We start from the raw sequence: 11,562 nt of genomic DNA on the forward strand, positions 1-11,562 counted from the left end.
CTTCTTGGAACTAGTGGAATGAAATGTAGGGCAATGTCTATTAATTCACTTTTTCAATTTTCACAATTTTTCTGTTCAAGGTTCTCTTTTCTGTGCTCGTGAACCATCCCCCCCTGTCTTAGCTCCTGTACACCCCTTAATCACGCATGCAGATGAGCTGGGTGATTTCTCCCGAGTGTACTGTGTTCTACTCAAAAGATCCATCGTCCCACGTTGGCACATGGCACCTAAACATGAAATGTGGCGCCTAAATCACTGTGACGGAAGTATTGTAAGTGCATAAAGTCGTTACAGTATGAAGTGTGTAAATCAATACATACAGTTAAAGTCTCCCAGTAGATGTATCTACAGTATAGGGTTTGATTCTATAACATTTCAAAGTTTTCCAGGGGTGGGTGGGAATCCCGGAGAGCAAAGCTGCTTTGGTGGGTGCGGCTTTGCGGAGTTCAGACAATGTACTAATAAATGAATTAGCATCTCACTAAGGAGATCACTTCGGGGCTGATATTGATCAGGCCGAGCCTGTGTGTTTGCCTGGGATTGTTTGGAGGATAATTGAGTGTCAGTCTCTGTCTGTGTCGTCTCACTGGCGCCTGGTGCTTTTGGATTTGCTAATTTTCGCTAAGTGTCTTTTGCCGGCTACTCCCACTCCATCTAGCCCAACAAGCAGTCCGGCTCCTTGCAGCCAACCGTCTGTCTGCCGGGGCTGTATTGATCACGAAAAAATAAATACAGAACAGATGAAAACGATACGCTCCCGTCCAACCCCGGGGGGCTGGTTTGCCGTGTCTGTTCTGCGCAGCCCTGGCTCTGCCGATCGCTTGTGGCTCTCCGGGCCAGCCCGTACTGGCGCTCCCTGAAATGATCTCCCGCCCGCCCCGTGAACGGCTCGGTCCTCACGGCCCATTCCCCCTCGGGCGAGGCAGGGCTGGGTTTGGGCAAGTGTCCCCCGACAGTTTGGGTCTTACGCGCTGGCGGATCGGGGCCCTGAGCACCAAGGCGGGGCGGGCGGGGGGGAAGTGTTGGATTAGAAACACTCCGGGGTGGGTGTGTGTGTGTGGGGGGGGCCCAGGCTGGCTGCGAGGCGGCTGTGAACGCGGGCGAGGGGGGCGCGCTGCGTTCCGCGGAGACGGCGCTGTCCTGCGGGGACACCCGGGCGCTCTGCCTCCGCCCCGCCCCTCGCTGCCCTGGGCATGAATCGCGGATCCCCGCCCGGGCCATTCGCAAGCCGGGGGCGGGGCGGCCGCAGGCTGCCAGCCAGTCCCAGGCGCAGCCCGGCCCGGCTGCTGTGAGTGGCAGGGGAGCGGAACCTACGAGAGCGGCGCTGGGGGCGGGGGGGGGGCGGGGCGAGGGGCGGGCGGCGGGGCAGGCTCGGCCGGCGCCGCGCTATTTACAGCGTTGGGCTCGCTCGCTGCTTGCCTGGGTCAGAGCCCGAGTCGGTGGCTGCGGGAGCGGCGAGCTCAGCCCGCGGCGCTGCGCGTGTCTCGCTTGCCGGAGGCGGGGGCGCCCTGGCCGGGCAGAGCTGCGGGCTCGCCCTGCACCCGCATGCGGCGGCAGCTGTGGCTGGAGAGCGGCCGCCGCAGCGTGTGATCAGCTGGGCTGCGCTGGCGGGGCGCGGGGCGCAGACAGCCGCGGGCAGCTGGAGTCCCTGCGCTGCCCGCGCCGGGCCCTCGAGTGCGGCGCTGCGAGCTTAAGCGAGCCCTGGAGGGCACCTCGAGCGGCCGGGCGGGGCGGGTCCGGGCGGGGCGGTTAAATGGATCGCCATTCTAGCTACAGCTTCATCTGGCTGCAACTGGAGCTGTGCGCCATGGCCATCCTGCTGACCAGAGGTGAGGGGGCCGGGGGCGGCGCTGGGGTGAGCGGGGGCAGCTCCGTGGCGGTGCCGGGAGCGAGCGACTGGGGGACCCGGGGGCGCGGGGAGTCGTTAGAGCTGTGCGCGGCGTCACGGGGGTGCGGTGGCGGCTGTTGGGGTGGCAATAGCCCCGGGCTGCAGGGAGGAGTGAGACTAGAAGGGGCTGGTTGAGTTGCGGGGGCTGGAAGGTGCGGGCGTGCCCTGGGGGGGGGGCAGCGTGTGGTGCTGCGGGGGTAGCTCTGAGCCCCCAGTGCCAGAGGGCGCAGCCTCCCTCAGCCCCGCACTCCCTCCTTGGAGGCTCCCTTGAACGTGGGTTTCCTCTCCCAGGCTGCGCTGGGAGCTCCATGCAGAGGGCTCCGAGCTGGCTTTGAAGCCCATTGCCAAGCCTTTGTTGGCGTGTAATATTCCTCCTTGCTGAGCCTCGCAGGCTAGGACAAGCTCGCCTCTTGGAAGGAGCGGTACTTGGTTCCCCCCGCCCGCTGCCAGAGGCTTTCCCCCGTTCATTGATGTAAGTCAGACCTTAAGGGCAAGCGGTTGTCAAAATGTTTTTGTTAGTCTGCCTTCAATGAACTTCTGAACGCTTCCAGCCATGGAGCCGGCCCATCTTAGAGACACACTGCCCCTTTTGGAGCCCTGGCGTGGTTTTACTGTAGGGCGGATAGTCTCGCCTCCCCCAAGTGTTTATTAAAAAAAACACAAACCCAAGGAAAGTACATCAGAGGGAATTGATTCCGGCCCCCCACCCTCTTTTTCTAATCCTTTTAAAACTAGTAGTGGATTAGAGATGTGTTTAACGTCTTGTTGCAAATGCTACATTCCGGTAAATAGGTATGTAGTTTAAACACACTTAAATTAAATTAACACTGTCTCCATAGACTTCAGTGACTGCTTAGTGGGTCCTTTTTTTAAGGAGGAAAGGTCACCTTTTTGGCTCCCTATAATTGCCAAGATTCACAGAGGAGGTTAAAGGATAAACTAGCTCAGTGATGATGTGCTACCATATTTATTTATTTTGGAAGTAAAGGTGTAATTAACCCTAAATAACAGCCCTTGCAGCATGCAGAGGGAAGCTGCCTGGCCCCATCAAAGGCAGGCAGAACAGGGAGTGACTGAGTGATGTGAAGTCACAGATACTGAAACTATGTGCCTGATAATGATATAATTAGGGGATCATAGACTTCTGGCTGCTGCTGACTTCAAAAGCTTTAAGAGAAGCCTGCAGTCTCTCCTGTAGCCATCTTGACTAAAAGCAGACATTTTTCTTTAATAGCTATATACAGTAACAAGGAAGAGGAGAGAACAGAAGGGCATTGTTCTGTTTCAAAATACCAAATACCCTTTCTGGCCTTTTTGCATAGCACAGGAAGAAACTTTATGAATTGACAGAAATACAGTTTTAATACAGTAATACAAAGTCCATTCTGTTCTAACAAAAATGTGGCTTTAATTAAAATGGAGTTGTAATAACCCGATGACTAGCTTGTCAGATTTTGTTTATAAGACTGTCTTAGGTCAGTAAAATGTAGAATTTTAAACAGGGTCATATAAACAGTTAAAATAGAAGTATGCTTATTGTTTCATTTTCCTCCCCATGCTGAGCTTAGAGCAGTGAAGGACAGTCAACTTTGTTCTTTGTTTGCATTTTTTTATTAATGTGCTCTAACGGAATAGTAGCTGTCATAGACCCTTTTTGCAGGGGAAAAAGTAGCAAGCTCAGTGATTGTACATAAGAAAGCAGAGAAAAGCTGTTCACAAATTTATTGGAAGGGAGACTTTTATGAAACTAAGGAAAGTTGGGCTCCTTAGCCTAAAGGCCCAAGGGAGCTAATGCAGACTGGGGAGAGAGGTGCTCTGTCATTTGGCTTCTATTAAGCAGAGTTATTAAAGGGCAGCAGAGACTTCAGGGTCCAGAGCCTCTGCAGCAGCATTACCAGGAGAGCTGAGCCTAGATGGGCTGAAGCCTGGAAGTTAATTTGACTGAGTCCTCTCCTGGCCATACGAAGGGGGAAGGGGATATTTAAAAGGCAGTTCTTGCATTAGAAAACATACTCTGAAAATAAACCTGTGCAGAAGTCTGATAATTCAACTGACTTTTAAAGGCTCACTCACTGCCTCTGTGGTAGGAAGTACTCCAACTAACTGAATTGAAAGTCTAAGTAAATCCCCACTTGTAACGATGGCTCCAGAGTCTGCTGTCCTCTAATTCTCTGAACTGTTGGCATATTGAAATAGGTTGAGTTATGACTTGCCTAGAAAGAATACATTTTCCTGACAGTACAAGATGTATATAATCATGACCGTGGTTTGGAGAGCACAAAATGAAGCATTTTATTACGAACTTTTATTGCTTCCCTTCAGAAATTTTTGAGGTTTCATGAGAGATTGTTTTTATATAACCAGTAGAAGAAGATTTTCAGTCTAAACGTTTCCCCTTTTTTGACCACATGTTGGATTGCCTGCAAAAACTAGGGGTTTGGGGGAGGCGATTTCAGCCTTGCAGAAGCGCACCCCTTCTTATGATTTTCCATTTGGGTTGAAAAATTGACTTTGGCAAACAAACCACTAATTGTAAACTGCACAGTCCCTGTTTTATAAAACTGACTTTAAAAAGCCCTGTTGCATGAAAAGCTCCTCATAGAAAAAGTTCCTTTTCTGAAGAGAGCACAATAGATGCCCAATTTCATATAGTAAAAATCTTCCTGACTTGCCATTTCTAGATTCTAATGGTTCTAGCTGATAGCTTTATAAGGTGTTAGCTAAAGCTCTTAAACCTTGGCATAGCCCTGAGAGAGAGCAAACAGTTCTGCAGTTCCAATTAAATGTGCCAAAATCAAAAAACCTTAGAATGATCAACCATCAACAGTAATGATTTAAATTTTAAAACACTATAGCAATGCTATTTCAAACTAGCTTTGGGGGGTGGGGTGGGGGTGAGGAGATCGTGCCTCTTAAATAAGGATGGATTTGATCACCTGTCGAATGCTCATGTTTAGTAAGTAGTAAAAATACCTAGCTATTATGCGGATGTGGTTATGTATGTCTTATCTAGCAGTATGACCCAAAAAACCCTAGTTTTAATGAGAAGTTTGAAGTGTGACATTTCAGTTATTCCTGCTTTAATATATACTCCGCTTTAATTAAGTATATCGTAGTAGTAAATATTGGTATTGGGCTAGTGCCCAAAGGCACCACTGGGATTAGGGTCCCAGGGTGGTAGATACCATACAAAAACCAAAAACAGACAAGCCCTGCTCTGCAGGGTTTACAATCTACAGTGACCAGAAGTTTGTACCCTTGAGTTCGTTCATTTTGTAATCGCCCACTGTTAATTTGTGAGGTAGCAAGTGAGTTTCTGTACTAACTAGGAATAAAATACTTGACTTTTTTTTAGGTGAAATTAGATGCTACTGTGATGCTGCGCACTGTGTTGCAACTGGCTATATGTGCAAATCTGAGCTTAATGCCTGCTTCTCCAGACTGCTTGACCCTCAGAACACGAATTCCCCACTTACTCATGGCTGCTTGGACTCTATTGCAAACACAGCTGACATCTGCCAAGCTAAACAGGCACAAAACCACTCTGGCACCACCATGCCCACATTGGAATGCTGTCATGAAGATATGTGCAATTATAGAGGACTGCATGATGTTCTCTCTCCTCCCAAGGGTGAGACCTCAGGTAGAGAAAGCAGTTTCAACTAAATGTCTTCTCTGATCTATAGGCTTGTGACAGCCAAGACCTTGTATGTCTGCTATTGACTTTGTTGTTAATGTAATTAGAGATACCAGAGGGAGAAGCATGTGGCGGGATGCAGAGATGTATCTCTAAAAGCTGAGTAGCTTTTATGTCTGCATTAGCATTAGATGTCTGCCTGTCATGCCTGCTTCTCAACATTTCTAAGAGGCAATTGTACAGTGGTACGCATTCATATTAGATCAACTGCCAATGTAATAAAAATATATTATCTTAACTTGTTTTAGAAATGGTTCAGATCAATTTGTAGAAGTACTATTTGTAGATACTTTCCAGTGTGATGTTAAATGATTACCAGCAGCAGCTTTTCATGTGTGGTTTAAGGAATTGTTAAATTTGAAACAATTGTTTAGCTGAGACTGAAATAAAGTTGACATCTTTGTTTAACTTTTTGCAGGACAGGGGAGCAGATATCAGCATGACAACAGCAGAAATCTCATCACAAAGGTTCAGGAGTTGACCTCTTCAAAAGAATTGTGGTTCAGAGCAGCTGTAATTGCTGTTCCCATAGCTGGTGGGCTGATCTTAGTGCTGCTTATCATGCTAGCTTTGCGGATGCTCAGGAGTGAAAACAAAAGACTGCAAGATCAACGACAGCAAATGCTCTCCCGTTTGCACTACAGTTTTCATGGACATCATTCGAAGAAAGGACAGGTGGCAAAGTTAGACTTGGAATGCATGGTGCCAGTAACTGGTCACGAGAACTGCTGCATGAGCTGTGATAAAATGAGACAGACAGACCTCAGCAATGATAAAATTCTTTCATTAGTCCACTGGGGAATGTACAGCGGGCATGGAAAGCTGGAATTTGTATGACCAACTTTTTTTTTTAAAATCTGAGCTAAACTTACTAGGAAAACTCTCAAAGGCCTTTGGGTTCTGCTGGACAGGAGCACTTTATCTTAAGCAAACTTTCATTAATCATCTTTTGAGAGAGGATCTCTGCAAACAGAATCTTGGATATTTCCTCTGAAGGATTCCAAAAGTTGTCGTATTTGCACAGAGTAAAATACACTCAATGTATTGTTTGCTTTAAAGTTATGAAAGCAAAAATTAGAAGTTGTACACACTGTCACCAGGGATTTCTGAGCTGTAGGGAGCTGAGAATTGATCTAAATAATAAACTGTATAAAAGCTTCTATGTTTCCTGACTTATTGTAAAGAATCTTTAAATATATATATTTTGTCTGAAACTTCCTTGTGACTTTTTTGTAGAAGACAATAGTTTTCTTTTTAAAAAAGCTATTATGAGATGACATTAACATTCAGAATAGAATTGCAGGAAGTCTTGAAATCTGTTCTCCTGTAAAGTCCATCTTCCTGCAGAGTGGCAGAAGTGACTGTTAGTGCTGACATCCTCTTTCAGGAATATCTCTGAATGTCATGTAGTGGTGAGTCCACATTTTTCCCTTGTCAGGTTATTCCATTGCTGAACTGTTTGAAAAGATTAATTTTTTTCTTTGGGGGGTTTTCCCCCTCATAACCTTAATTTTCCCTGTTGCAGCTAAGGCTGATTACTTTGTTCTGTTCTTGACTAACTGTCCCTCCTCCTCTTTATTTATTGTATTTAATTTACATAAATATATTTTGTATTCATCTACCTACACAGGGGGCAAGTAAATCTTTTGAGTCTTGGCTCAGTATGGCCCGTCCTCTCAAACTTTCCTTACAGTTCTTAACTTTCATAAAATGACTTTAAAAAAACAAAACAAAAAAACACTTTCTCCTCACAAACTTAAATTTAATTAATTTAGTGTTACCCTGTGTCATACAGGACTTCAGTTCATTGGCAAGAAGAATGGAGTAGAAAAGCCACATTGACCTTTCTAAATGTGATGCTCCTATTAAAACATCTGAATATAACATCTGCCTCATCTTTTGTGTGTTGAACACATTTTTTTCATTATCCAGTTTATGATAAGCCCCAGCTCCTTCTGTGGTATTTCTGCCTAGACTGCTTTCTTCCCATTCTAATTTGTGCACTTGGTTATCGTTCCTCCTTCAAAACCATTAGTTGGCCTTATTTAATAGATTCAGGGTTAGTTAAAGACCCTGGAGCAATTGAGGCCATATTTATTGTTCTGTTTTTCGCTGTAATTAAAGTGGACTTTCTGGAAAAGCAGGTGCCATGATCTTGGGGAAAACAAAACCCAGAATAGTGTTCTCATAAATGGGATGTCTGAGTAATGAGCAATATGAACTGAAGAACTACCTGAAAAAGCTGGCTACAGTGTAGTGCTTACCTAGCACTTTACATGATCAAATCACTATTAAAGATTGACTAATCCTCATAACCCCCTTTTGAAGTAGGTAAGTATTATCCCCTTTGTACAGATTGGGAAACTGAAGTACATATGAAATGACTTGCCCAAGGTCAAAACAGTGAGTCAGTGGCATAGCTGAATGTAGAATCAGAATGCCCAGAGTTCTTACCTGTGTGTGTAGTCCTCCAGTCTATGCTACCTTCACAGCAGAGTCCTTAGGAGATCTGTTTTACGGGGAGTATAGCTGTTGGGGCAAGCTGTGGGACCCTCTCACCTGGTACAGTTCTCCAGCTCCAGCCCAAGTCTGCTCGCATGGGCCAGCCATGGGTTTTTAACTGTAGTGTAGTCATACCCAGTCTGTCTTGCCCTTTAGTTACACCGTTTTTGCCACTGGAGTCCATATGACTGTATAGGTGTAGCTGAGGTAAGGATCTGACTTTATCTTCCCTTCCAGCTGATATTTAAAAATGTTCTTGGGTCTTCTATTGCTTGCCCCTCTGTTCTGTGATTTAATTTGTATTAAATGCTTGTCTAGGGTTGGTCACTGTTTACGCAAATACACCAGTCATTCCTAGCAATAGTATATTTTTATGTATAGGGGAACCACTATTGAATTGAAATAAGGCATGGAAGTGGTGCCTAGTTCAGTCTAAGCATAAATCTAATCACAGTGACAGATGTGGGATTAAATCGGGTTCAGGGACTAGTATTTAAACCTTGCCAGGGTTTCCTCCCAACCCTCTGGGGAAGCATTCCCTTTCTTTCTCAGCAAGTTGCATAGTCATTTTAAGCATCTTGTGATCTGAATCATTTGCTGCTGCTTTGAATACCTAAGGACCTACTTACACCAGGCAAATGAGGCTGGGATACTCTACTGTTCCCCCTTGCAGTGGAGATGCTGCTTTTGAAGCTGTGAGGGGAACAGGAGTGCTTGCTTTGCCCTGCCTCATTTGGAGCAGTTTGCAACCGCAGGCTCACTGTGGGTAGCTGTACAAGCTACGAGCATGCTTCCTGGCTCAGGCAGACAGACACAGGCTAGCTCTGATTGCTCTGAAAATAGCAGTGCAGGAGGGTGTAGCACAAGTGGGAGCTTAGACTAGCAGTCTGAGTATGTAGTTAGCTTGGGCTTCATGCCTAAGTACAGCTGCCCCACAGCTATGCTGCTGTTTGAACTCATGCTTGTCTGTCTAGCCCAGCTGGGAAGCATGCTCTCAGCTGCATTGTAGATCTATCTTCTGACTCCTGCCCACTACAGTGTGCAAGCAGTTCTCTGGTTAGCAGCTGAGACAGGGCCGTGCACCTGCATCCCAAGCTGTTCTAGGATGCTGTCCTGTTCATGTAACTGAACTTGGGTTTGGTCACTGTCACAGTTCATAAGTGTCAAGGCTACACCATACACCTAGCCCTCCTCCTCACCTCCAAATCCATTCACAGTGAAACACAGGTCTCTTTACTCTTTCCTTTGTTTCTTTTCTGCCACATACCTTAGCTCTGGTTAGGCAAACCCATACTGTGAAATCAAATTAGCTCTGCTCTCTTATGCAAATTAGCAGTGCTACACTAGTGACTGGCCTGGTCTGATATTTTCACAAGGTGTTTTCACCGAAAACTTTGCAGTCAAAGATCTGAAGAAACCAGGAACAAGCAGAGCCTATCTTCATGTGTTAGATGATATATAGGACTTGATTCCTTCTTTTTCCTTGTCTCCTTTACTCCATGTGTAAACTGCTTGGGTTAAACATGTGAGATCTGGAATAAAAGATTTCAGAATGTTGAATGAGATTTTTAAGTGGCACCAGTGAAACAGCACAATCATAAAGCCTTCTCTCTCCTGCAGGGGAAGCTGTGCCAGGGATAATAATGCTAGGCCTCCTAGGACAGATGGCTTCCAGAATTGTGCCCACATCATGCTTCTAATTCTGGGTGGCTTAGTTCAGTGGTTCTCAACCAGGGGTATATGTACCCCTGGGGGGTACTCAGATGTTTTCCAGGGGCTACATCAATTCATCTAGATATTTGCCTACTTTTACAACAGGCCACATAAAAAGCACTAGCAAAGTCAGTACAAACTAAAATTTCATATAGACAATGACTTGTTTATACTGCTCTATCTACTATACATTGAAATGTAAGTACAATATTTATATTCCAATTGATTTATAATGATATGGTAAAAATGAGAAAGTCAGCAATTGTTCAGTAATAGTGTGCTGTGACACTTGGATTTTTATGGCTGATTTTGTAAGTTTTTAAGTGAGGGGAAACTTGGGGGTTCACAAGGCAAATCAGATTTTTGAAAGGGATACAGTAGTCTGGAAAGGTTGAGAGGCACTGGGCTAGTCCATACTAGTACTCCCACCTTTGCTACCCTGCTGGAGCTGTGCTGGTGGTAATGAATTTACAAAAACTGCCTCTGCAGAGAGAGTCTGAGACTTAAAATGGGTGAAGAGAATTGAGCCTCCCATCATCATCACCTGACAACACAATAGGCCTGTATTCAGTGTTTGCTAACTGAGGCAGGTGTTATTTATAACTAATAGGCATTTCTGCTGTGCTGCTTCTTGTAGTACCTGCACACCTCCAAAATATGAATGAAATAAGTTTTCTAACAGCCTTATTTGTAGTACCAAAATGCCTAGGAGTCCAGTCATGCTCGGTCCTATGCAAACACAGAACATAGCTTATCATCTAAGCAGGGAGGGAAATGTTTCCGGGCCAAAAAATGGGAGCCCCTCTGACTGAGGATGGGTGCTGATAAGGAGATATCTTTAAGCAGCTTGGGCTTTTAACATTTTGCTATGAAGGTTAAATTTTCATTACAGTGCAGTGATAAACCCTACCTTTTTCTCTGAGACCACTTTAAGCTCTGGAGTGCATTAACTGCACCCTCCCCCCCTTTATTCTAACTGCAACGTCCCTCAAAGTGGAATAAATGAAATCAAATGTCCGAGATGTAAATGAGCTTCCCCTGTACTTCCCTCTCTCCCTGATTTCTTCCTCAAAGGAATAATGGTTGTAGCTTTTCGCACGCCTCTGCCAGTCTCTGCCTCCTGAGCAGTCGGGTTTGTATGTCTTCTTAGCTCCTGCTGAACTGATTCTATTAAAAACCCTTCACTCCAGAGGGGGTTTGACCTTTTTCAGAAATACCAAATGTGTCTGGTTTGGAAATCACAGACCTCTCTTCCAAAGAGCCTGTAAATCTGGTTTCAATATTGGGTGATTACAGGCTGAGCAGAGAGCTTGAAAGGAACCAGCCACTTCTAGTAGCAAAGTGCTGAGGCTGGGTAGCCAGCTCTGGGTGTGTCTCTGGGGGTCTGATTCTGCTCCTACTTACTCCAGTGTACAGTTGGAGTAAAGCCACCAAAGTCAATAGATTTACCCCAGATTAAAGCGAGTGTAACTGAGGTCAGACTCTGGGCCCTGGTGCCATTCCAGGAGGGCCTCTCTTTCTTTGTCATGACCCAGGGCTTTGGAAATCAAGTTTTTGTTATTGCATGATATGCTCCTGTACAAATCCAGAGAAACTTTACAGAAATAGATGGTGTCCCATACTGCATGTGCACAAACACAGACAAGGGGAAGGTGCGTGCAATTCTTTGTTTACTTGGTTACAGATGCATCTTCATCTTCCTTTGCAGTTGCTGTAGCTGTTAAGATAATAGGGAACATGTAAGTTAAATGTATTGCCAAGT

The 11,562-nt window shown here is 45.6% G+C and overlaps 1 protein-coding gene across 2 annotated transcripts; it reads left to right on the forward strand.

The window, feature by feature from the left end:
• The first annotated feature begins 1,404 nt into the window (after positions 1–1,404).
• On the forward strand, positions 1,405–6,743 carry BAMBI (BMP and activin membrane bound inhibitor). 2 transcript variants are annotated; one of them, XM_048837778.2, is made up of 3 exons: positions 1,405–1,829; positions 5,244–5,519; positions 6,004–6,743. In XM_048837778.2, the coding sequence occupies exons 1-3, from the start codon at positions 1,754–1,756 to the stop codon at positions 6,420–6,422; spliced, it is 771 nt and encodes a 256-aa protein (XP_048693735.1). In that variant the 5' UTR covers positions 1,405–1,753; the 3' UTR covers positions 6,423–6,743. The 2 variants fall into 2 exon arrangements, with proteins under 2 accessions (XP_048693735.1, XP_048693734.1); XM_048837777.2 differs by having other exon boundaries at positions 1,406–1,829; positions 5,244–5,531.
• Positions 6,744–11,562: the final 4,819 nt, after the last annotated feature.

Source organism: Caretta caretta, chromosome 2 (assembly GCF_965140235.1).
Source record: "Caretta caretta isolate rCarCar2 chromosome 2, rCarCar1.hap1, whole genome shotgun sequence".
Taxonomy (NCBI): domain Eukaryota; kingdom Metazoa; phylum Chordata; order Testudines; family Cheloniidae; genus Caretta; species Caretta caretta.

What these genes read in the sequence shown, in the direction of transcription:
- BAMBI (XM_048837777.2), top strand. Translation starts at nt 1,754, where the DNA reads ATGGATCGCCATTCTAGCTACAGCTTCATCTGGCTGCAACTGGAGCTG. An exon ending in GGCCATCCTGCTGACCAGAG is followed by an intron (nt 1,830 to 5,243) that starts GTGAGGGGGCCG and finishes ACTTTTTTTTAG; the next exon opens with GTGAAATTAGATGCTACTGT. An exon ending in TCCCAAGGGTGAGACCTCAG is followed by an intron (nt 5,532 to 6,003) that starts GTAGAGAAAGCA and finishes AACTTTTTGCAG; the next exon opens with GACAGGGGAGCAGATATCAG.